At 35.0% G+C, this 26504-nt stretch overlaps 2 protein-coding genes across 4 annotated transcripts; both read left to right on the top strand.

The window, feature by feature from the left end:
- Window positions 1-28: 28 nt before the first annotated feature.
- Window positions 29-3972, top strand: LOC132158839 (sulfotransferase 2B1-like). The gene is made up of 6 exons (XM_059568433.1): window positions 29-261; window positions 674-882; window positions 3004-3130; window positions 3360-3454; window positions 3528-3708; window positions 3800-3972. Exons 1-6 carry the CDS (start codon window positions 123-125, stop codon window positions 3913-3915), a joined length of 867 nt encoding a protein of 288 aa, XP_059424416.1. The 5' UTR covers window positions 29-122; the 3' UTR covers window positions 3916-3972.
- A 13226-nt stretch (window positions 3973-17198) lies between these two features.
- LOC132158837 (neural cell adhesion molecule 1-like) lies at window positions 17199-26106 on the top strand. 3 transcript variants are annotated; one of them, XM_059568430.1, is made up of 12 exons: window positions 17200-17355; window positions 18491-18562; window positions 19388-19585; window positions 19704-19841; window positions 21007-21150; window positions 21244-21358; window positions 22108-22262; window positions 23489-23613; window positions 23734-23899; window positions 24000-24195; window positions 25139-25264; window positions 25722-26105. In XM_059568430.1, the coding sequence occupies exons 1-12, from the start codon at window positions 17292-17294 to the stop codon at window positions 25759-25761; spliced, it is 1539 nt and encodes a 512-aa protein (XP_059424413.1). In that variant the 5' UTR covers window positions 17200-17291; the 3' UTR covers window positions 25762-26105. The 3 variants fall into 3 exon arrangements, with proteins under 3 accessions (XP_059424414.1, XP_059424413.1, XP_059424415.1); XM_059568431.1 differs by lacking the exon at window positions 25139-25264 and having other exon boundaries at window positions 17199-17355; window positions 25722-26106; XM_059568432.1 differs by lacking the exons at window positions 23489-23613; window positions 23734-23899.
- The last annotated feature ends 398 nt before the right edge of the window (window positions 26107-26504 follow it).

The following is a 26504-nucleotide window of genomic DNA, read 5'->3' as shown; positions in this document are numbered from 1 at the left end:
CACTCACTCTCTCTCTCTCTTTCTCTTTCACTCACTCTCTCTTTCTCTCCTCCTCTCCAAACACAAGTGAATTCACACGGTCAAGAAAACGTCCTTGTTTTTCAAAGTCCGGTCAGCAGAGAATGGCAAATAACAATTTGTATCTAGATTACCATGGTCTCCTGCTACCTAAGATAGCTCATACAGGGGAAACTCTCAACTACCTCCAGAATTTCCAAGTCAAAGATGATGATGTTTTTGCTGTTACCTACCCAAAATCCGGTAAGGTCGTTCTTTATTTTCGATGTTTATTGCTCTTCATGCGTTCAGCAACACAGACTTATTGCATTGCATTTTCCTCATATTGCTATAATTTTTGTAAAATATGCAACATGTTATATATGCACTGTACAGTTTGCAAACAAATTGTGCAGAAGTTAAAATATGCAAATCTATTATTTAACTATTAAGTGTCTGCATTTTGAATTTCCTCAGACTGTAAGTCACTATTCTGTTTTATAGAATATTCATCAGCTGACGACTAGGTGACAATTTAATAATGAACTTCACAGGCTAATGTATTCTGCATAATGATGTGTTCATTATTCTATATATTGCAAATTAAAACTCTGGGTTATTTTATGAATGAAGGTGATCAGTCCATCCTTCATTGGTCTCTACCTGTGTTTTTCAGGCACTACTTGGATGCAGGAAATTATTCCCCCGCTCCTGAATGGAGGAGACCTGACGTCCGTGGAAACCATCCCTAACTGGGACAGGGTTCCATGGCTGGAGGAAACACGAGCTTCATTGGTCTTAGATAAGCTCCCTTCACCACGAGCAATCGTCTCCCACATGCCTTATAATTTGATGCCTTCCTCCTTTTTCAAGTCCAAGGCCAAGGTACAGAAAGCAGTAGAACAATCATATTTATATCTGCAGAGGTGTGGATTTTGAATTTCGCTTCCAAAAGACAAAAACTAGCCGAATAATATTTGTATATTTGATACAGTCACACCGGCGAATCATCAGCTGCTAAATTCAAATCTGAGTTTCGCTGGTACTGAGCCAGAAACAGACGCGTTCTTACAGCGCTGCACATTTAACCAATCACACACGATCCTGTTGATCTTATTAACGCAATGACCATTTAGAGGCGTTTAGGAGAGTCTTCGCCAGTGTTGCCAGACGTACGATAATTATCGTATTTGTACGATAATTTTTTACCTCTGTACGATGTATAATCAATAATGAAAAAAATCCCGTAATGTACCTACGATAATTTCAGAATTTTATGAAAATTTAAATGACGGTAGTTGCAGTCATAGGGCTTCTTTACTACTCATATACGAAATCATATACGAAATCGGCTCATTACAGACAGACATAAATGCGTTCGTGTGCACCTGAGGGTGTGTTAAGAATGCAGGAGAGTGCCCTTCTTTAAAGCCAACGAGCACTAGTTGCGGTCCATGACAGCAAGAACCCCTTCAACATCTGGCAACACGCAGGATTCCGATGACAGCGGCTCAGATGTGGAGTTAACTGCACCACGCAGCAACATCTAAATTCCTTCTTCACTGGACGCGACAAAGCAAGTGTTAAAAATCATTTTAATATGATTTAATATGCGCTGCGACGCAGAAAGTCATTGGAAATAATGGGATAATATTTTGTCTCACTGCTTCCGTCCAACAATACGCCTTGTTATCTATTGTGGTAATTTGCAGGTCGTGTCAAAATGTTGTTTGTTTAGAATAGATAAATAACTCTTTTGACTCTATTTTCTTCCAAATACGATAATTTTGAACTTCTGGTACGATACTTGGACATTTCCAATCTGGCAACACTGGTCTTCGCTGAAACGTCGGCGTTTTGATCAATTGCTTGCTGAATAATGACGAATTCTCTCATCAGAAACGACAAAATGAGCAGATGTGCTATTCTAGCAATAAATACCCCCCCGCCTTACTGTTGACCCCTCAAAAATAATGAGTGCATGACGCCCCGTTCGCGAATGTACTGCAGAACTCATGAATTATGTGTTCATTTAATTTGCTAAATACTGGTTTATTCTGCAATTTGTTTTGTTTGTTGTACTGTGTATATTTATTATGTCTATATAAATAAGCATGCACTCATGCATGTATATATTTAAGAAAAATATGTTGTTTTATATATAATATAATATATAAATATATACATCTATTATATACTTTCATAAATGATTGCATTCATCTCATAGTATTATTTTAGATAATACAGTTTCTTGTTAATCCCCGTGAGGGGTTTATGGGTGGGGGGAGGTTATGTAATGTTTCACTCTCTTCAGTGCATTCCTCTTCGCTGTATTGTTCTGTGTTTATTGACTGTGTGATAAAACATGTGGAACAATAAATATATACCTGTAAATATTTTCAAAATATGTACTTGTCGTGCCAATTTTCCATTTCAGTTAAAGTTATGAGACAAAAGTCTTTTGAATATTTATTTTCCTGCAGGAAAAAGGTCTACATTCATACAGTCATTCAGGGTTGGCTGTTGATTCCAACAACGAGGAAACAACCCAAACTCAACATTTATACCTTCATCAAATCCGGATGCTTTGATCTCATCCAATCATAATGCATATTCAACATATATGCCCATTTAAGGTGCCTAACTATGTCCTCCAGATGCATTTCTAAGAATTGAATGCAAATAATTTTCTAAGTAGCCAGGACATCTAAGTAAAATAACATCTCTGTCTCACACTTGTCTTGCACACACACAATTAGGTTTACTGTTATCTCTCAGTTCATCTAAAACTGAAGCACCCAGAGACAATCAAAAGAACACTTTTTGTACAGTGAAACAACTAATATTAATATTTCAGATAGAACAGTACTGCATATATAAAGTATACTTGCATTTTCTTACGCTGTTACACTCTCATATCATGATGCATGTCCAGACTAAAACTAACAGACTAAACAGACTAAAGGTGTCATTGTTTTTGTTAAAAACTGTGTTTTTCATCTTCAGGTAATCTATGTCGCTCGGAATCCTAAAGATGTTTTAGTCTCCTCTTTCCACTTTCATCAAATGGCCAGTTTCCTTGAAGACCCTGGAACATTTGAAGAATTTGTTGACAAATTCCTCTCTGGAAAAGGTGAGACATTCAAAGCTTGAATTAAGAATTCAGTATTCATGTGACTAAAAATATTGAATGTAGTTGTATTTTTTTATATATATAGTGATGTTGCTGCCATATTAAGGTCCACTTTGCATAATGCCCCAAAACACCCAGATTAATTGTTGTATTTAATAATAAACATGCATCAAACATGGAGAGTGTAAATATAAATACTCAAATTATCAAGTTGCAATTGCTTACACAGTTTTGTTCGGAAAGTGGACCGACCATGTGAAAACCTGGCGAAACCCTGAACTCGGTGACAGAATTCTGTACATCACCTACGAAGAAATGCTTCAGGTAAAGTGAAAAGATACTGCTCATTCAGAAATCAGAGATAATGTGTGTATTGAAGGAATTCTTGCAATTGTAGGACCTCCGTGAAGTCCTGGGCAGGATTTTAAAATTTCTTGGCCGGGAGCTCAGTGCAGAGGCTCTGGATCGCGTGGTCAATCATGGCACTTTCAAAAATATGAAAACAAACAAAATGTCAAACTACTCTCTGGTGCCAGAAAACATTATGGATAACAAGAAGTCACCCTTCCTCAGAAAAGGTACCCTGGTTTTAAAGCATCAGATGAGAGCTGTTTTTTTTTTTTTTTTAGACATTGTGCTCTTGAATGAAACCTCTCTGCTCATTTAAAGGTATCGCTGGAGACTGGAAGAATCACTTCAGTCCTGAACTTGATGCCAAGTTCACAGCTGTCATTCAAGAGGAAATGAAAGAAAGTAACATCAGATTCCTGTGGGATGAGGAATGAGTGAATCTCTTGTAATGACATCTCGGTGCAGATCAAAATAAACAGTCATAGATGGAACATGTGATCGTTTAATTCACTGTGTGTTTATTCAAGTTTTTTGCAGAGTGATTGCTGCAATCTTCTCTTGTAGTCCTGAAACTATGTTGGAATTGCTCAAGATGATAAGACGTTAAAGCGTAAGACAGTTAGACCACCTTTGGGTTTTTGCAACTTAACAGTGAGGATGCAACGTCTAACATCTATTTCGTGATTCTGAGCGATGTTGCACATGCCTGTTGACACAGGAATGTGACCACAGGAATGTGACCACAGAAAGATTAGATTTATGTATAGTCTTATTTATGGACTGCTTTTCACAGTGAAATATCATTTATCTAATCAGGGAACCCAGCATCTTGTGGTTTTGCATTAAGCATAAGAAATAATATATGTATAACTACATACAAAAACCATGCATATGAGCTATTTATGTTTACACCAAGCTAAATGCATCTAAAACAAAAGTAGCACAATTATCCTTTCCACTTTCCAGTGTATTTCTATGTGAGGATTCTTGTCATTCCTTAAAGAAATCATTCACCCAAAAATGAACATTTTCATTTACTCACCTTTCTTCGTTAGATTCAGAACAGATTTGGAGAAATTAAGGCAAAAAATTTAAATAAATAATAATAAGTGTTATATATTAGCTATAAAATGTGTATGTGAGATTCATTATATTTTTATGGGCTGAGAAAATAAATGCTCTTTTCCCAAAGGCCAAGTTCAGCCTGTCCAAAAGCATGTATATTGTTTCTACTGTATGGACACACACACACACACACACACATTTATATGAACTAAGCAAAAATGACACATCATATCGCATTCAACTGCTTTTATTTCCAGCAAATTTCTGAATGTTTGTTAATATTTGTATTACCTTGAGATATGAACTGAACATGTTTCACAGACATTTAACAAGCAGAGATAGATGAATGAGTCCCAAAACCAAGAAGGAGTCAATATCAAAAGTAAAGTTCTTCTCATTCTCGTTGAATGCTTGATTTGCCAGGTCTTGCTGTTACAGTATATGTTTCTCCACTCTTCCAGCAAAGCATCAGCAAGTTCTCAAGCCCATCTGGGGTTCATATGATTATATGTTGTTTGCCACTGCAGAACGATCAGCTGTCCTCCCTGTCTCCTGTAGCACTTAGGCCTCAGGCCTCTTACATTACAGACATTGCAGTTTATTGGAATAGGGCATGTTCACACAGGTGATCAGGAACCCTTCAGAGTCAATAGAAAGGCTTCTCTTCTGTCTTAAGTTATTGTAACTATGGTCTTTATTGCCTACCATTCTGCCTATCAGCGTTTATTCTCTTAAGCACTGTTCGTTTGGTACATGTGCGATAATAGTTTTTGATTCACTGAATAAGCATGAAAAACCCTTTACAAGATCTTTAAAGCATATCTGGGTTTTTTTTAATTGCAGCATCCAAAAAAATAATAATATATTAATATATAGTATATATTTAAAATATATAATTATGTAAAAAGTAAACATACAATTTATATATATATATATATATATATATATATATATATATATGTGTGTGTGTGTGTGTGTGTGTGTGTGTGTGTGTGTGTGTGTGTGTTGTTTAAGTGTAAATGATAGGTTGTTTAGATGTTTATTTGATATAAAGCAGTTGTCCACTCAAGACTACGTTTTTACCAGTTTTCCCTGAATTGCACAATGTGGATTATTGCTTTATTTTTAATCGCCATCGTCAGAGACTAAGATGCTTTATGCCTAATTAATTACATTAATTTTCAAACAAATGACCTCATTGTATGCAAGCGTGTCCATGTCATTCACTTCCGGATTATTCAAATTATGAAGCTTGCTGCGCTGTGATTGGTTGCCAGATTGGTTGCAAGTAAACTGGCATTGATAAATGTGAAAGCACTTGCGTTGTTGTGTACGTGCCGACTAGTGTATGTTAACCCGGTAATGTGTACGTCTTCTCCTCTGAGGGCATTTCACCAAAGGGCCTCCGCCGTACGTGACTGTGCTGGGGTTCTGTGCCTCCCTCTTTACTGATAAAGCTAATGAATTTCCTGTGATTTCCTGTAATTGGGGCACTTTGGGCCGGACACACGTGTGAGCGTGGGTATCGTCTAGGCATGCTGATGGTTTTTTACATGCGGGCTGGGGCTGTGTTGTCAGGCACACTGGTGATTGGACGGAGGAACCATATATCCTCATGTATTGTCTGCGCTAGACAGCTGGCGTACTTGCAGTCGCAGTGCACATGTGCATCGCCATGCAGACGGACACAGATAAAAGATCAGCTTAGATCATTAGGACAGGATGGACACTTGAATAGACGGATATCAACGTGTCTCCTCTCTGATGGCCCTGGAAGACCCAATTTGTCGTGGTGGGTGTCCATGGGTGTGGATGACAGTGTCTCTCTCAATTCTCTCAAGAACAAAGGGTCAGCTTGTATTTGGACTAGTGTCGACACACCAGGGACGCAGAGATAAAGAAAGGGAGGGCCATCTGACATAACCTGGTACTGCTCATTTAAATCAATCATCCAAAGGATCTTCTTTCCTTTTATTCTGTCATTCCCAATCTGCTGACTGAATATTGACTTGAAAAGCTCAGAAAAAGTCATAGTCATCTTCTCATCTTTGTTATGATTTCTTTCGTTTTAGAATAATAGTGAAGTCATCAAAATGGTGAACAAATGAATGTGGAGATTATAGTGACCATAAATACATAATACAGAAACCAATCAAAACTGTATTTTAGCTTCTTCAAAGGTTCTTCTTGGTTTATTTTATTTTATTTTTTAAGAATTTTATATGTAAGTGCAACTGATATTTGTCTACAGGACTTATGTTTGTTCTTCTGTCTGGTCCAACAAATTGCTTTCTTAAACTCTTCTTTTTTTATAATTTTTTTTATTATCATTGTTTAATTTAAAACTTAAAGATGCTCACTCACTCACAATTCTCCTAATGTTGTAGAGCTCAAGTCTGCATGAACGAGCAGCCATTGTGGATATTGTGGATATCCAGAAGTATTTCCAAGCTCAAAGGTACGGATGGTGAATCAGGTGCAAGATGGCTGATGACCTCTGACCTTTGAATACAGTGTGAATTACTTGCATCTGGAATATTTATCATCCTCTCTTGCAATAAAAAAATATTTAGTGATTGTGAAATACAATACTGTCACATGTATTTTGCAGGATGCATTAAATTGTGACAGAAATTTGAAAGTTTTAACATTTATAACATAACAAATAATTACTATTTTAAATAAATGTTGCTCTTTTGAACTTTTTAATCCTCCAAGAATCCTGAAAAAAAAAAAATCAATCCACCAACATATAAACAACAGTTGTTTTCAACACTGATAATAATAGTCATGTTACATGATGATTTCTGAAGGACCAAGCAGACTGTAGTAATGATGGAGAAAATTTAGTTTTGACATCACAGGAATAAATTACATTTTAAAATGCATTCAAATAGAAACATTTCTATTGAAATAACATTTCAGAATATTGCTGTTTTTTCTTGAAAGGTAGTGTAAGTCTTTTAAAAAGACAAATTCAGATAAGCACACACAAATTGACCAAGGGTTATTTCAGGCTTGTTTTTATGTGTTGTTAGCTGCCTGATCAGTCAATTATGTTTATTTTTCTTTGCTATTCTGAGATATTTCTGCCTGGACGTGTGGGTGGCCTCTGATGAAACATTACATTGTGGGTATTTAATTGGGCCTTGTTTTTCTTTTAAATACAGGCTAGTCCAAAGTAGCAGCACAGAGGACTTCACCAGATCACAGGTTTATTTAAATGTCACTTGCAAAGACAAGCAAATTAGTTTGTTTCTGCCAGCTACATGTACTGTAGGGTGAAAGATTAATAACTCCAGACTTTGAACTTAATTTGATTCAAAGACACTATAAGATTTAGGCCTCATGCTTTGTGCAAATATTACCTTTAGCAGACAAGGCATATAGTCTTTGTCTGACAATTTAGGAATCAGGGGGCCCTGATGCGTCATCATGCATTAAATTCAGACTGGCTACTGAAGGGTTAAAACATTGCAGACCATCACAGACCTCGTGATCAATAGCCAGTGCATTCAATGACAGCAGTCTCTTATGTTTGTAATGTTTTGTAAATATCCAGTCATGATCCAATGACTTGTTAATATACAACTGCTGCTAAAACACATAAATGTACTGTAGGTTAAAGGCAGGCGAACTACGTTTTCCACAACCATGCACGTTTCAGAATGACTGGATTTACTCACATAAGTGGACTCCCGAATAACCTAATTATGACAACTGGGTAATCAGAATATCCTAAAAGTCAATTTTTGGGGACATTTTAGACTGTTTAGAGAGAGACAGAGAGAGAGAGAGAAACTATTACATCTATGCATGCATCAAAGGGTTAAAGTTAAACCAAAACTTTTAAGACTAATAAGACTTTAAAAATAAAAAATCAAGCTGTTTATTTCTGTAAAAAAATGCCCCCTTAAAACTATTTAAGTTGCCTATTTGCATCACATTTCTGCCGACACTCCATTAATGATACGAACACTGATACGAACTATTTTTAACAATATCGCAACACAGCCAGTCTGCTACATCTTATTGTTAGCTCAGTATTTACTCCTCCGTGGCATTCGTTATTCCTGTTCATATACATTTGTGTGGTTTTATTTACAGTGCTAAAATGCTGGGGTCTTCCTGCCATTGTTTGAATGATTATCTTCACCTGAGTGATAAGACGAGTCTTTACATTCAATCAGATGGACACCCCACCTTTGTTTTGACTACACACTAATGCTTATACATAAATATAAAAACAGCATGGCAGAGTCGAGCAGCTGCAGTGTCACAGGAACAATTGCTTTATTCTAAAAACAAAAAGTCTTACAAATGCTGTGTTGATAAAGTGTAATCAACAAAAAGCTGTAGGCTAACATTAAAAATTGCCTTTCCTTTTTATGTTTGTTTAATTTATAGTGATATTGTGAAGTATTATAAACTATTTCTAACTAAAATCATAGTGAAAGTTTACAGTGACCTTGTGTGCTCCTAGTTTTAAGCCAGATATTGTGTCCTTGATTCTCCACTGTACGTCATAAACACACTGTAGTAAGAGAGGACACCTTCCTTCCTCTAATACACAAATGACACGTACTACAAAACTATAAATAGCTGCCTTGTCTATTTTAAACTACAAAGTGTATCCTTTAGATAGTTAAGATGGGCTTCAGTGCCAAGTGGTGGAAGTTTCAATTAATTTAAACAAATGGACTAATGCACTGTATACATTTGAATGTTTAGACGACTGAAATTTCTTCAATGCATAGTTTTAAAGGGTAGTGCAGCTCAGAAAGGAACATTTTGTCATCTTTTACAAACCCTCATATCATTCTAAACTTTTTTGTCTCCCATAGAACACAAAAGAGAAGTTTGGAAGAATGTCCATGTTGTTCTTTTTCAGTTAATGATGCCGGAAATTTTGTTTTTATTACTATTCTTTGAAGTTCTATATCACAAAAAAAGTTGTTTTGGCTCTTAAGTGAAGTGCTCAAATAACAAAACAAAAATATAAACTGGACCATGTGATTTTTTTTGTTGATGTTGCATGATCATGATAATTACACACTCTAAAAATGGTGCTAAATTGTGGTTCATTGGCTCGTAATCATAGGCAACCACTTAGAGTACTATATAGCACCTGTCTTTAAAGGTGCTTTACAGCACCTTTGTCAAATGGTGCTATTTAGAACCATAAGAGGAAGCCCATTCTCCTCCTTAGATTTTAGATATGTTTTCAACTCTCATACGTTTGCTATGAATGTGAGTTTTACTACATTGGCAACAGCTGTTTTGAATCACTACCACACTTTTCTGAGGTCAAAAAGTCAAGGCCTGGAATATTTCCCTTGGGGGCAAAAAGGTTGAAAACCATGTTTTCTTCAGGAAATACTGTATTTTTATTTATTTATCATTTCCCCAACTAAACTAAGAGAAAGTTAGAGAACTTTAAAGAACTATACATGGGTATAACACCAATTTGTGTGTGTGTGTGCATACCATGAAAAAAAAATGTAAACAAATTACTAGCTGTATTTAGTTGCTGACCAACAAACAACTGATAAATTCTTTATTTTTTAGACAAATGTATTTTATCTTTACTTTTCTCTGGACTTTTGTTCATCCACTATATAAAAATATCGATCAGTTAGAATTAAAATAAAACTATACTATACCTAGAAATCTAATCATTCTGATAAATGTACATTTATTAATTTAAACATTTTGGGAAAATATATTTCTGAGCTATGGTTTTAAATAGAATCAATTTGGGATTTTTAGAATCACAATCATTCTAATAAATATGCATTCTTTTTTTAACTTCTTTATAAATAAAATAAAAAGCTAACATTTCTGAGCTATAGTTTCCAATAGAAACCTAATCATTCTGACATATGTTCATTTATTTTATATAATTTTTCCCTCTTTTCTGAAAATTACATTTCTGAGCTATAGTTTCCAATAGAAAACTTTTTTTTTAGGATATGATTATGCACTACAAGAAATTTGTATGTTCAATCAGTTGTAAAATATCTACTCTAAGATAGACAGCTCGAGGATAAATTACAAGTTTGGTTTCAAGTTAAGGATTCTGTCAATCCAATAAAATTAAATAATCACTATCATCTGAATCAGTATATTTACAAATGTAATTTTAGGCTGCGTGTGCAAATATCGGCAGAGAGTTCGTTTGGCGTCTGCCTGCTCTTCCTGAAGCATCTGTTCACGCCCAGCGCAGCTCTCTCAGACAATAACCTGAGCGTCTGCGTGCGTGTTTGTGTGTGCATTTCTTACTAGCGTGTTTTTATTATATGTCAGCACTATGCTACTGGCTCCAGACTAACACCCCATTGTCTGTGCAACTATTGTTTGTTTACTAGGCCGAAAGAAGGACAAAGACGGGAACAGTTGCTGGTCTACACTTCTGGGAGCTGGCGTCGTGTGGCATCCCCAAAATGGTGGGTGTGGGCTCATTGTTTTGGGGGATTTAAAATGGAAGTTCCTTCACTCTGGAGATTTGGCAAACGCTTGGGACATGTACTACAGATCATCCAAGCTTCCATGGGATCCTGTTCAAACTGAAAAGACATTATAATCAAGGCCTAAAATGCACTAAAATGTAGAGAAGTGTTGAAAAAAAAGACCTTCATCAACCTTCATTTCCCACTGCCCAGCTTTGAAACCATATGCTCCTTCATAATGAAAGAAAATGAGTAAGGCCGATTATCACGCTGATATGAAGTCCTTAATGGGTGGACTCGTTCCCAGAGGCCCAGAGGACCATTGCATGAGACCATGCATTGCCTCTGACTGACCTGCTATCAAGCATCGAGGTGCTGGGAAGCTGTGCTTGCCAGTTGGCCTCGCTGCTGATAAGATCAGATATGTGGAGGTCTCTCCGAGAGAACAGGAGTGGCACAGATCTTGCAGTTAGTGGCAAACCCAATTATATAGTGCCTTTATTGCTACAAAGAGTATTTGGAATGGGTTTCCAATTCAGTTCTGGCTAAAATGATAATTTGTCAGCATTTACTCACCCTTCTGTATTGTTTTATTTGTGAAAAAAAAAAAAGATTTAATTCTCACTACTAACTATTAACTACAACTTTTGTTTCAATAAACTCCTAATTTGCAGCTTATTAATAGTTAGCAATGTAGTTATTAAGTTTAGGTTTGGGTTAGGATTAAGGGATCTAAAAAATGTCTTGCAGAATAAGGCATTAATATGTGCTTTATAAGTACCAATAAACAGTCAATATGCATGTAATATGCATGCAAATAAGCAACAAGTTAATAGCGATGACCGGTCCCTTAACTAAAGTGTTGCCTGTTCATTCACAAGGCACTATGAAACACCAACAAAACCCAGGTGGTAATGATTAAAGCTACATAGTTAATAGATAAATGTTAATTAAAATAATGCCAAAAAAAAATTATTTAACAACATATGATGTTGCATAAAACCTTACTGACAAGAAAAATAAAACAATTCTGCAAAATGTCATATATATATATATATATATATATATAATTGGATTACCCCTTTGCTCTGCCCTTTGGGTAATGTTCGTCATTGTTTTGACCCACACCTATGTTAAGAATACTCATTTGCCTAGTCCTGTTTTACAACCCGAATTCCGGAAAAGTTGGGACGTTTTTTAAATTTTAATAAAATGAAAACTAAAGGAATTTCAAATCACATGAGCCAATATTTTAAAAAACGTCCCAAACTTTTCCGGAATTCGGGTTGTATATATATATATATATATATATATATATATATATATATATATAATATATATAATCTGTTTTGAGATCTGCTGAAGTTGAGTTTGGTCTCATACTTTATCACATACCTTGTCAGTGCTGTGCGCTTGCTTAGCCCTTTGTTGTGATAAACAGGTTTTCCAGACAGTTCTATCATATAACCTTTACAATTAATGCAGAATGCGGCAACAAGATACATTTTTAATGAGCCAAAAAGAACGCATGTCACACGTTTATCAGTTTGCACTTGCAACCAATAGCTGCTCGTATAAAATTCAAGGCATTAATGTTTGCCTACAAAACCACCACTGGCTCTGCACCCCTTTACCTAAATTCATTACTTCAGGCTTATGTGCCCTCAAGCTTAAAAAAGAGGCACAAAATCACTTTCACTGACCTCCTGGTGGAATGACCTTCCCCACTCAATCTGAGCAATCTGAGTCCTTAGCCATTTTCAAGAATCGGCTAAAAACACCTTTTCTATTTTTTTTTCCTTTTTGACTCTATAACTCTAGCACTCTCTATTCTAATTCTATTCTTTAAAAAAACATTTGTCTCTTTTAGACATGCACTCTATAATTTTACTGCTTCTTTTCTTTTTTTTCTTTTGTAAAGCACTAGCTTTTCTAATCTTTTTGTATTCTATCTGTTTTCTTTTTATTTATTATACAATTAACAAAAGCAAAAAAGGCCTCTAACACTAGCTTGCTCTATTCTTTTCTATTTTGTCTGTTTTCTTTTTATTTATTATATAAAAGTAACTATATATTAGTAAAATTAGCCAAAATCAGGCAATATTCAGTGGATACGTGAGGGGACATCCCATGGAGCTGAAACAACGGCTATTGTTTTCTGACCGCAAACGTGCTGAGCTCTAATTTATCAGAGCAGGTGAGTCAAACTTCTGACATGGATTGTTCTGCCAAGACAAAAATAACCTTTTATTTGTTTATAAACCATCTCTTCTGCTGATTACTCTACTATGATACGTGACTGTATTCATTGCATCCTGTAGAAAGACATGCTTGTCTTAGGATGAAGACTTTCATCATTGTAATGGATTGTAACTCATTGAATCTCATTTTTTGATTTGTGTAACACTCCTTTTTTTGGTCACTACAGAATTCTCCCACTTCCATTGTGGTAATTCATATCATGATAGAGAAAACACATTTGTGTGAAGTTAAAAACGGTTTATTTACTGATACATAGTAGTCTTGACACCGTCTTCAAGGGTGTAATACATCGATCAGATCTAATCTTAATAAATGGTTTATGATAAATATTTCATTTAAAAATGAATATTTCCAGATAGGATGCAGATGTGCCTGGCACAAGGAGTGTAAAAGCTGAAACTTTTGGATTTTTCCATCACAAATGGAAATGTAGTTGTGTTATTTTGCAGCTATTGAGCAGTTTGGTTAGTCGGCAAGTTTGCTTTTTTTGGTGATCTTAATTCATGATCTATTGTGGCATCCAATTTATAGAATGTCAGCCCTAAATAGTATGTGAAATAAGAATTGGTGTATCCCAAATTGTAGTAGGCCTTCTGAAGTGATTATCCCGGAGGTATCCAGAAGGTTTACTTTTTCTGAACTTTATCTTAATTGTTAATATTGCCCACAACACATGGACCCTTTTCACAGAGTGTGATGATATGTAAATTGTATGCATGCATTTACTGTGAAGTCTAATCAAATGTAAGATGACCGGATGTGTCGCTTCCTGGGAACACTTCCTGGGAACACTTCCTGGGAACACTTCCTGGGTTTTTGTTAAATGTGAGCCAAAATCATCCCAACACTTAAACTACTTCAGTCTGTGTGCACTGAATTTATTTCAATACACAGGTTTCACAATTTGGTTTGAATCACTGAAATAAATTAACTTTTCCATGACTTTCTTATTTATTGAGATGCACCTGTATGTTCCTATATCAAGTTGCTCACACAGTTCATTTCATTCTGAGCTGAGAAGTTTGTCTCATGGTTAATCGAGGCCTAAAACTGTATTATTTTACGTGGATAAAGTCACAAAATTCTTGAACTTAATGAAACTCAGTTTCAGTGTTTGTAGATGGAGACAGATGCAGGTAACTCAAACACGCAACTTTCATCTCTCTTTTCCTCAGAACGGCCGTCTTTTAGGGAAAAAAGGCATTTGCATCACTGGATATAGCTGTCGGTCATTTATCAGTTTTAGCAGTGGACTAATGTTAAATGATTAGCATTTTGCAACTTTCCATCTCTTTTCCCACTGGAATTTGCACTCTGCTTCTAAACTGCAGCAACTTTGATTGGCCAGCTCAATTTTTTTGACATAATGACCGCCGTGACAGACCAGACTGTAACTTTTTAAGCTTTTTGTCATCCTATCAACAACCATAAGGGAGTGCAGCAGATCAGTGCAAGAATTTCAAATATTAGGGGGGACAGTTTTGGGCTTTTTAATTTTTTACCCTATTGCCGACCCCTAGTAATAAAGTCCCTTTATAGTATAGATATATATATATATATATATTTTTTTTTTTTAATGAAGACTTCCATTTCATTAGCCGCTGTAGGGAAATAACGAGATGTACAGTAAAGTATCTAAGATGGAAGAATGCAGTTTTTGTAACATGGGAAATATGGTTTTCAAAAGACAAGTTGCTGTCTAATATAACACCCAGATTTTTGACTGTAGAGGAAGTAACAGTACATCCGTCTAATTGCAAATTGTAAACTACAAGATTATGTTTACTGTTTTTTAGTCCAATAATTAATATCTCTGTTTTATCCGAATTTAACAGGATAAAATTATTGGTCATACAATCTTTTACATTTTTAAAACACTCTGATAGCTTAGATCATTTAGAAGTTTCATCTGGTCTCATTGAGATATATAGCTGAGTATCATCATAACAGTGGAAATCAATCCCGTGTTTTCTAATAATATTACCAAGGGGCAACATGTATATTGAAAGTAAAAGGGGACCTAGGACAGATCCTTGTGGCACTCCATATTTTACTAGTGTTAAATTAGATGACTCCCCATTTAAATAAACAAAATGGTAGCTATCAGACAGGTAGGATCTAAACCATCTTAGAGCCTGCCCTTGAATACCTGTATAGTTTTGTAATCGATCTATGAGTATGTCATGATCTATGGTGTCGAACGCAGCACTAAGATCAAGTAAAACTAGAATGAGATGCAGCCTTGATCTGACGCAAGAAGCAGGTCATTTGTAATTTTAACAAGTGCAGTTTCTGTGCTATGGTGGGGCCTGAAACCTGACTGAAATTCTTCATACAGATCTTTTTTTTTTGCAGGAAGGAGCTCAATTGAGCAGACACAACTTTTTCTAAAATTTTAGAAATAAATGGAAGATTTGAAATAGGCCTATAATTTGCCAGTTCACTAGGATCTAGTTTTGGTTTATTAATAAGAGGCTTAATAACCACCAGCTTAAATTGTTTTGGGACGTGACCTAAAGATAACGACGAGTTAATAATATTGAGAAGCGGTTTTTCGGCTGCAGGTAACAACTCTTTCAGTAATTTAGTATGTACAGGATCTAATAAACATGTTGTTGGTTTAGATACAGTGTTAAATTTATTTAGCTCTTCCTGTCCTAAAGTAGTAGTGCACTGGAGTTTATCTTTGGGTGCGATGGATGAAACTGAAGTATTAGACGCTGTAGAATCTACATTCGCTATTGTATTTCTAAAGTTATCTATTTTATCAGTGAAGAAATTCATAAAGTGATTAATTTTAAATGCTGATGGAATATTTGAATCTGGTGGCGTCTGGTTATTTGTTAATCTAGCCACTGTTCTAACTAAAAACCTTGGATTGTTTTGGTTATTTTCAATGAGTTTGTGGATATGCTCAGCCCTGGCTGTTTTTAGAGCCTGTCTATAGCTGGACATACTGTTGTTCCATGCAATTCTAAAAACTTCCAAGTTAGTTTTTCTCCATTTGCGTTCAAGACTACGAGTTACTTTCTTGAGAGAGTGTGTATTACTGTTATACCATGGCACAGTACGTTTTTCTTTTATTTATTTTCAATTTGATGGGGGCAACAGCTATTTATTAGAGCTAACAGCTATGTATTAGAGAAAATTGTGGCCATTTGCCAATTTCGTCTAGTTCATGTGTATTTTTGGGTACAAATAGCAGTTGAAATAGATCAGGCAGGTTATTTGCGAATCTGTCTTTGGTGGATGGAACAATAGTTCTGCCCAGACGGTGCTGCTGAAGAGCGATATAGTTAATATCAGTGATACGCAGCATGCACGATACAAGGAAATGGTCTGTAACATCATCACTTTGAGGTACGATATCTATAGCAGTAAGATCGATTCCATGCGATATAATTAAATCTAGTGTATGATTAAAACGATGAGTGGGCCCGGTGACATTTTGCTTGACTCCAAAAGAGTTTGTTAGGTCAGTGAACACAAGTCCTAATGCATTATTTGTATTAGGCTATCAACGTGAATATTAAAACGTGAATATTATTTGTCAGTGATTTATAACAATTACACTTTTGAAGTATATACTTTTTGGTATGATAATATACATAAAAGTTGATTACGTAGCTACTGAAAATAAATGTAATAAATATATCAATATCTGTAATTAATAAACAATAATTTATTCCATTTTTCTTTTATTCACTGACGTGTACATGCGTTACTTTATCTTCCAGATAAGTTTTTAATCATCTTCAATAAAATGCAAGATCGTGAGATAAAAATATCTTCCTCCACCAAGTGTCATGGGACGGCGGGGCTCGTTTCATCCGGTGCGCAGGAGGGGAGGGTCGCTGGCGTCTGGGCGGCGGAGTGTGTCTCCGCATCCCTGAGCTTCATCGTCTGAATGAAGAATCGGGAGTTTTGGAGTCAGATCCTGCAGATAACCAGGTTCCGGTCTGTCTCTGTCATAGCATATAAAATCATGGAGAACACGCTGCCTGTTAGACTCCAAGAGAGGTGCTCTGGAAGAGATGACTGCAAGTATGATGATGCTCAGGCTGTGTGGACTCCTTCTTATATTCTCAAGTCTAATAGGTAAGCAGGGTTTTACTTTCCTAATATTTGACTGTAATTTATTGTCTCTGTTAGGCTACTTATTGACTTGCTTTTACATGCAGTGGTGTCCAAAAGCTTGAGAACAAATTTGAATATAGTCTATGGTTTATTATCAAAATAAAATGTTCAGTAAAGTAGACTTATTATACAATTATTATACAATTTAAATTTTAAACAAATACAATTTTAATATTACATTTTAATATAAAGTTTTCACAAATATTTCTGTGCTGACAATATCAATACAATATTTAATGAAAATGATAATTTTCAGACATTTGCATGTAAATATATATGCAATATTATATGGTTTTATGATTTGTTAATCTGTAATTTTTCAATCTCAAATGTACATTTACATTTTATTATTATTAAAATAAATGTAATCTGTATATAATTATAATATATCCTATTTGTTGTTGTTATCTGCTTATTATTTTTCTCTTTTTATTACAAAATGTATTTATTGATTTGTTTATCTACCTATTTTCAACTAATGCTTTTTTGTCTTGCAATGAAAATTGAAATCCCGTAAACCAGAGGATGATTCAATCTACATCTGACACATAATTATTTCAACAATTATTTCAACAATATATATATTTGGAGATCAATTAAAATATAACTTTCTCATGTGAAGGAGATTGTTTCCCTTTCAAAAGAAAACTGTGTTGCTCTGTTCTTTGTAGCTGGATGTCTTTGATCACTTATACAGGAAGAAATATTGCTTTGCAAGGGAAGCCGGCCATTTCCATTGTCCATTTACACTTTTCCTCATCTGTAAACCAATATTAGTAAAAAAAAATAATAATAAATAAAATCAGAATTAAAGCAGACTTGGATTAAAACACACACACGCAAAGGGTTCCTTATTAAAATATGATTTAATGAAGAACTTTTAATATCTATATGAACCTTAATATCTATATGAACCTCTGCATTGCAGAAAATGTTAATTATAGATTTTAAAGTCTTGTTTCAAAATGTTATTTTCACAACCGAAAAAAAAAATACACCCAAAATGTTCTTTGGGGAAATCAGATTTTTTTTTACTTTGTATTTGTAAGAATATAGTGCTGATTTGTTAATAATTTGTGGTTTTCTTTCATTTTAGATGCTAAATTAGACATCATCAGTGGTGACCCAGATATTCAAGTGGGAATAGAGACTCTACTTTTGTGCAAAGGTTGGTGTGTTTAGTACTAAGAATTGACTAATTGACACAAATAATGACCTCAAATTATATCTGTACAACTAATTCACTTAAACATGTCTTAATGTTGTTGCATTAGCTACAGAATATGCCATTTTGGAAACAAATCCGAGCTCAGTGTGACTGTTTGACTGTATGAGTTCTCCTCAAGTGTCAGCAATACATTTTGCTTTCTTTTTGAAGTATCTATCATTTGAAACCTAACAAACATGTTTTTATGAAGTAGATTGTTTGAAAAGTTTGCTTGAGTTTTTTTTTAATTAAATTGCATTTGGTTTGAGGTTTTGTTACATTCTTTGGCCAAATACTTTTGGAGGCCTTTGAAAAGCATACAACAATCTGTACCAGTCAAAAATAATAATAATAATATTTTTTGATATAATGTAACTTTCATAAAATAACCAAGAAGGTGTTGTTTTGGGGTTTAATTTGTGAAATATTACAATATTACATATTAGATAAATATGAAGTATTGCAATAAATATGAAATATTATAATTTAAATAGTAATATTTTCCATATATTGTCAACATTACAGGGACATGTTTTTGCTGCTTACCACATTTGATGTGTCTGCTTAACTGAATAAATGACTATTATAAACCATAACTTGTATTATGTCATAGCTAATTAATGCCATATGGACATTCATACACTCATCTCTGGTGGATAACAGAGTACTTCTTAAATGTAACATTGAAATAAGTTGTTTTTGGAAAGATGTTTTGAAACTTATGTATTACGAAGAGTGACATTGAAATATTTTCTTTTCTTTTCTATGTTCTGTTGCGTGGTTCAGCTGATTCAGAGGGAGATTTTAGTTGGTTGAAAGATGATGAAGAAATCGATGAAGATCGCTATGTAGTCGAGAAAGTTGATGAGTCCTCGAGTAAACTGATCTTGAAGAAAGTTGAATTGAATGATGTTGGAAACTATACCTGCGTGCTTGACAATGATCTCGGCACGAGGAAGATTACCTACCAGATCTACGTCTACCGTAAATTCCCTTCTTCTGGTTCTTGTTCCTTAAGACTCATAATGTTCCTGAGCATATTTACTTGTGGATTCACAAAATTTGTGAATGATTCTTATTTGAAATTTTGTCTAACAATCAGAAACACCGGACTTTGGCGACACACCAGTGTACCATGAATTTCAGGTGAACCAGACAGTGGAGATTCCCTGCGAGGTGTCTGGGCAGCCTGCGGTGGAGATCCTCTGGTTTCGGAACGGTTCCATCATTAATGATGACGGTAAGGAGATGGCCATGCTGCAGGTTCTTCTGCTCTTTTATGTGGTATAGGGGTCTCCTCACCTTCCTTGTTATCAGTGATGCCTGTAGATGGCAGGATGGCGATGGTGGACGATCTTGTGATGGTGGTGGGAGGGGCTTGTGCATTCATTTTCTGACTGATTTGCAAACTAATCGAGAAACGTTTCTTGCTGGAAGTTGGGAAACATCTGTGCACGGTTTGGTTTAGTGTTTTTTCTCCCTTTCTGATGGTGAGGACAAAAGAAACAGCTCCAAAACAACAAGCCCTGCCCCATTTCAAGTAAACACCACCATTGACAACCTTAATGGGACAGTTCACCCCAAAATGAAAAGTCTATAATAATTAACTCACATTTCTCCTTTTGTGTTCCACAGTGATTGGCACTAAATTCAAGCCGAAACAGATAAGCGTGAATCTGGCGATGTTTTATTACATTCAGTGTTTACATATCACAAACACTTTGAAATGTCTAATGAATGGCTAATGAGTCTAATGAGACTCGTTCGCTAACATGTTTTATTCCGTTCCTTTTTGCAAATTTCACAACACTTTCAAAGTGAGATGCCGAGTGCAGCTAAAAGAATGTTTTATCCAAAACCTATCTAGTTAAAAAAATTACAATTCTGGTGAATGGCGCTAAAAGATTAATGCTCTTTAAAGAAAACCCTACAACCTACAATTAGCTATTTAAAAAAAAGCAAAAGTGAGTTTAATAAACGCTATTTAGCTGAAGCAACCATGCAATTTTAACTTGCATCTTTGAGCTCTTTTATAGAGTTTCACTTGTAACTGAGCACTGCACGTCACAAGTTCAGGTGAGCTACTTAGCAAGTTTACAATGACAGATAAGCCGAGCATGGAGATGCAAATGTATTGTGCAAGGACTCATGATTGACTGGAATCATTATTTCTATGAGAAGTAATAAAAGCTGTTGGTGATCATGTTGGAGTTTTTGGAGAGACATGTTTTTCCCAGTGAGCATATTTTGCTAAATAATGATAAGATTTTTGGATTTGTGGTGAACTGGCCATTTAAGAGTGTGTGTGGGATTTTAAATGCTTAGTCTCATGAATTTAAAGTAATACTATTGCATCTTTGACATTTCTCATGCTGTACAGTAACTTCCCTCTTCTCTTTGTACAGGACGAGGTAATCTCAGAATCCTGTCAGATAAATCTCTGCAGATTTCAGGAATTCAGCAGGAAGACAGCGGAAACTACACGTGTGTGGGCAGGATCAAGGGACGCCCCACAGAAAGGAGGCTCCAGATCTCTGTTGTTGTTAATGGTGAGGACAAAGAGGAACTAATCATGTTTGTTCTTAATGTGGTCAGGCTGAATATGTCCTCTTAATATCTGCTTTACACATCCCATTCTCCAGAGCCACCAACCGTCCAGATACACCAGGACACAAAAAGGGTTTTGGCCGGACCTGACACTGTGTCTATAACCTGCGTGGTCAAAGGAGTACCCCGTCCAAATATTTCATGGATACTGTATGTATATCAGTAGAAAGTGCTATAATACTGTATTTCCTCCATGCCTACCTATAATCCTTAGTCTCAGTCTTTTTATATTTGTGAATCTACTTTTGAAGTCAAATTTCTAGTTCTTACTTGTTACATGCAAACAATCTATCCTGACTACTTCTATCGCTCCATTTCAAAACGTAGTGAGCTACCTACATAGGCAGCATAATAGGTATTACCAAAAAGCTGCTGCCTTTTTAGAGACTTTCTTTAGGCTGATTTCTAAGGCAAGGCAAATTTATGTATATAGCACATTTCATACACATAATGACAGTTCTGAATGCTTTACATAAAAGTGATGCATAATAAATAAAAATAACTTAAAAAATAAGAAATGAAAATAGGAGAAGATTTAAAATGGTTTTAAAACTAATTATACATTTTAATTTTATAAATAGAGAAAAAAAAATGTTCAGTCCACTAATAAAAAGACTATAAGCATTTTTGTTCTTATGGTGTTACTTTAGAACCATTCTAATGCTAAATGTTATTGAAATCAGTTGTAGACAGCAAGGCAGCTCAGTAATGTTTGGAACAGAGCCTATACGGCATGTGTTTACACATATTCTTCAGTCTTAGAGTCCATCTTGTCGTTTTGTATATTTGGAGTTTCCTTTTGTCTCTTTAGTTTGTTATTTTTCTCCCATGAGTATATTTGTGTAGTCTTAATGAACAATAGTGGCAAACAGACTGTGTCTCTGCATCTTTCCCCTCAGCCCATCCACGTCTGACGAGTCCCGTCACAAATACAACTCTGATAAGAGTGAGCTCACCATCTCTGCAGTGACCAGGAGGGATTTTGGAGAGTATGTCTGCAAGGCTACCAATAAGATCGGGGAAGACTCCGCCACATTTACTCTGGATGTCTCAGGTAAAACAAGACTTGAAAACTTCAAATGAAGTCATGTGTCTATACTTTCTGAAAGTGCAGAGGCATTGAATGTGGCAGCTGGTCTGCATTAATTTCTTTTTAGTCAGTAACAAACTTTAACATGAATCAAAATTGATCCCATTTACCATCTTGATGAATATTTACTCTCCTAATGAAGGGATTTCTTTTATGGCCAGAAAGTTTCAGAAGTTGGCACATACTGGTTGTTAAATGTTACATAATGGATTCGAAAACCCATTTTTCATGATCCTATCAATCCATTCCTGAAGAATAAAATTGAGACAAGCAAGCATATTCTTTCTGAATATCCTGTTTCATTTATGTCAAATTGGTTGTGAAATGTGTGATACTGAGTGTAAACTCCAGTGAATTTGTGTTTACGGCTCAACTGTTTGTTTTTTCCTCTACTTTACTTTATTTCCCTTTCTTGGCAATTTTGTTTAGCCAAAGATTTATTCCAATAAAACATTTTACTACAGTCACAAACACAGATAATCAGTTTAATGTGCTTTTTATTTAGCCAATGACTAGTTTTGTAAGAAATCTTATCACTTTTCTTAAACTTAACAAATAGTGTTAGGGTTGGTATTTGATTCATTTAAAATCACTCAATCATTGATGCAGTGATCCATTTTCATCTCTTCCTTGTGTTCATTTAATAATTTAGTATAGAAAACATGCATTTTAAATGTATCTTTACTGTATTTTTAGTTTTTCTGTTAAACATGTTTAATTATTTTAGCAATTAACTGTTTAAGAGCAAATTAAATAACAGTACTATTAGACTACCGTTCAAAATGTTGGGGTCAGTAGGATTTTTTGAAAGTGTGTGTTTTTTTAACTTGAATCCTTTTGAAAAAGAAGTTTCCACAAAAATGTTAAACAGCTTGACTGTTTTCAACATTGAATCAGCAAACTCAAAATGATTTCTGTAGGATCGTGTGACACTGAAGACTGGAGTAATAATGTTGAAAATTGAGCTTTTGCATCACAAGTAAAACCATTAATATATGTTCAAATATATTCAAATAGAAAACCGTTTTTATTGTAGGCCTACTTTTGATCAAATGCAGGCTTGGTGAGCATTAGAGAATTATTTAAAAGAAAAAAAATGTAATACCAATATCACCCAGCCCTAATATCAACCTGTTACACTGTATATTTGCTCCTTGTATCTAATGTTTCCTCTTTCCCTCGTGTAGGAGAACCCGACAGCCCCATTCTGTCTCTGAGCGAGAAGAAGCTGGACAAGAACTCATTCTCCATCCCAATTAAACAACTTAAAGATGAAGGCTCTCCCATCCTAAACTATATTGTACGCTACAAAGGGGTCAGTCTGAAGTCGAAAACTTCTCAATTTATCTCTGCAGTATATATATTTTTCATGTTGTTTAAATATGTGGGGTACAACCCATATATCTAAATGTAAAACGTCACTCATTTGGAATAGAACAAGGAAAATGAGGAATGGACTGAAAAAGAAATTCCTGGGAACTCCAGCGAAATCCAGCTGAATAATCTCCAGTACGATGCTGACTATCAAATGGAAGTTTATGCAGTAAACCAGAATGGCTTATCCAGCACTGCCAAAATGAACTTCACCATCCCACAACCTGGTAGGACTGATTAGAGCAAGCTTAATACTATCATGCATTATTTCCTTACCAAATAGTTCACCCTTTTAGTGATATGAATTGATTTCTCTTTCTCTTACAGTCACTCAGCCGGCGTTAGGGAAAGGAGGTGTGGTGGGAATTGTAATGTTCATCTTCTTGGTGCTGATGGTGTCAGTAGATGCTTTCTGTTGTTACACCAAACACTGCGGCCTGCTTAATTTCCTCGCTCACAAAATATTTGGATACAAGATTTCAGTGTCTAAAGGACTGGATGAAGAGGCCAATAATTCCACTGGGTAAGACAACTTCATCCTTAAGTGCACATGCTGTAGAGATAGACAAAAGGACTGTTCTTTTCTGTCCTTGATTTCTGACAAGGAGTCATTGTTTGTACATAATTCTAGTTTATGGTGATTGCATGTAAATCTTTAAAGGAATATTTTACCTTATAATGAAACAACACCCTCAATTTCAAATGTTTTCACACTAGAAGTGGATGCAAAACAATCCTAAATTAAATTAAATGAAGTCTTAAAAAAAGTACTAGTCTTCTGAATACATGTGATAGATTTGTGTGAGAAAAAGTCCTCATATTTTCATTTTTGGGTGAACTATTCCTGTATGTAAAGTACACACACATCAAGAAAGTGCAAAGATACTTTACTTTGGTATAGAAGTGTAAATAATTAAATAATGTAAAAAATATATAATAATAATACATTTTATTTTGTTCCTCTCTGTTATGAACTGGTTTATGATGTCATAATGGCAAAAATAAAAATAAAGAATCAAAAGCTGATTATAATTGAAACGATAACACTTCACAATAAAGATTGTATAAAGTTCAAAATAAAAGTTGAAACATAATTAACAATTAAGAATAGAGGGTTTTTACCAACTATTTTAAAACCATGTTTAATGTTTTTTTTACTAAGATAACAAACGAGATAAATTAATTCTATAAATTAATAAAAAAGCTTAAAGAATAATTTTTTTATGAATTCATTTTGACCTAACAAACTAAGTGTTAATATTTTAAATATGTTTTAGAATACATATAGACAAAATGTCTTAGAATACATCATAATTCTCAAAAAACTCATAAAGGTGTTTCTTAACTATTAACCTTATGATCTTTTTTTATATTATGTCTAAGATGGTGCATTCAGATGGATTTGCTGTGTCCTGTGTGTGATTGCTCTCTCCTAAGCTTCAGTCCTCTTTTATCCTTTGGTACAGAGACGTGAAGCTGAGCGGGCTAACACTACCACGAGGCAGCATCCCAAAGCTTCAGTCACCCAGTGGGGCAGTGAATGGCGCTCATTCAGAGGTCACGTGTGACAAAGCGCCTCTTACCAAATTCGAGTAGGTGCCAACCTCAAATGGATGAATGCAGCTGGGCATCAAAGCTGTTATTCACAAAAAAATGGCATGTGGGCTTTATGATACACAACCAGGTTTAAAGGAAGAGTTCACCCAAAAATGACCAGTTTGTCATCATTTACTCCTCAAACTTTCCAAACTGCATATGACATTCATGGGTATACTGCCTGTATGCACATACAACAAAATACAAAACAATGAGTAAATAATCACAGAATTTTCATTTTTTGATAAACTATTGCTTTAAAAAAAACTGCCATTTTTCATCTCACGTTTCACAATTATAATTTTTTATTATAGTCTCTATTATTCATTGCTCCAGAAAACAAACACTCCAAATGCCTCATTAACACAGAAAGCAGCTTCTGTATTTTCTCTATCACATTCATTGTAGAAGTAATGATATGATTTTTTATTTATTTATTTTTTTTTTTTGTAGGAAGAAACCAGAATCTGGTGATCCAGCAGCAGAGGCCTAGAGGAAGATATTATACAGGACACAATTTGAATGCACTAAGTGAAGGAGCTTCACACAATCTCGGGACATCTGATTATGAGCTCGAGGGTGAAGTGTGTAATTATTATTATTTTTTTAATACTATATGTAAGCTATTTTTAAAACAAAATGCTTAGACTCTACAGCTCTGTGGCGTTATGAAACATGGCTCAACCAATAGCATGAGTTGTGGGGCGGGTCCATCTGTTGTCTGACCAATGACAGATGAGGGAGTGTTTGAGAAACCTATTTGTAAGATATAAAACTTCAAAAATGACATACTTTTTATTTAAATGATGCTATCAGGAACAACCATCATACAATAATTATAAAAGATGACAGTTATTTTCAGGAAAACGATTATACTTATTCAATTGTGATTGTACTACATGGAAATGTAGGAGTATTATGAGTATGAGTGTGATCCAGCACTGTAAATACTGTACATGACAAATGCTGCTTGAGCTGAATGTATGTTCAGGAGTGAGCAGATAAAAGCAGGATGCAGCTAATATTAGTAATATTACTGTCCTAATGGGAGCATAATATCATAGAATAATAGCATCACTAGTGTAGTGTTAATTTATTGTGTGTTTAACATATGCTTGTAGCTTGTATAATATCAACAGTTGAAAGGAAATGTCCAATGGATTTGGAATGTTTAATGTGAACGATAATGCCTTTTGTAAAGATAAGAATAACTGTTTGAGTTAGATATAGATATTA

This window comes from Carassius carassius, chromosome 15, assembly GCF_963082965.1.
Source record: "Carassius carassius chromosome 15, fCarCar2.1, whole genome shotgun sequence".
Lineage (NCBI taxonomy): Eukaryota > Metazoa > Chordata > Actinopteri > Cypriniformes > Cyprinidae > Carassius > Carassius carassius.
This window is presented reverse-complemented; position numbering and strand designations above follow the sequence as displayed.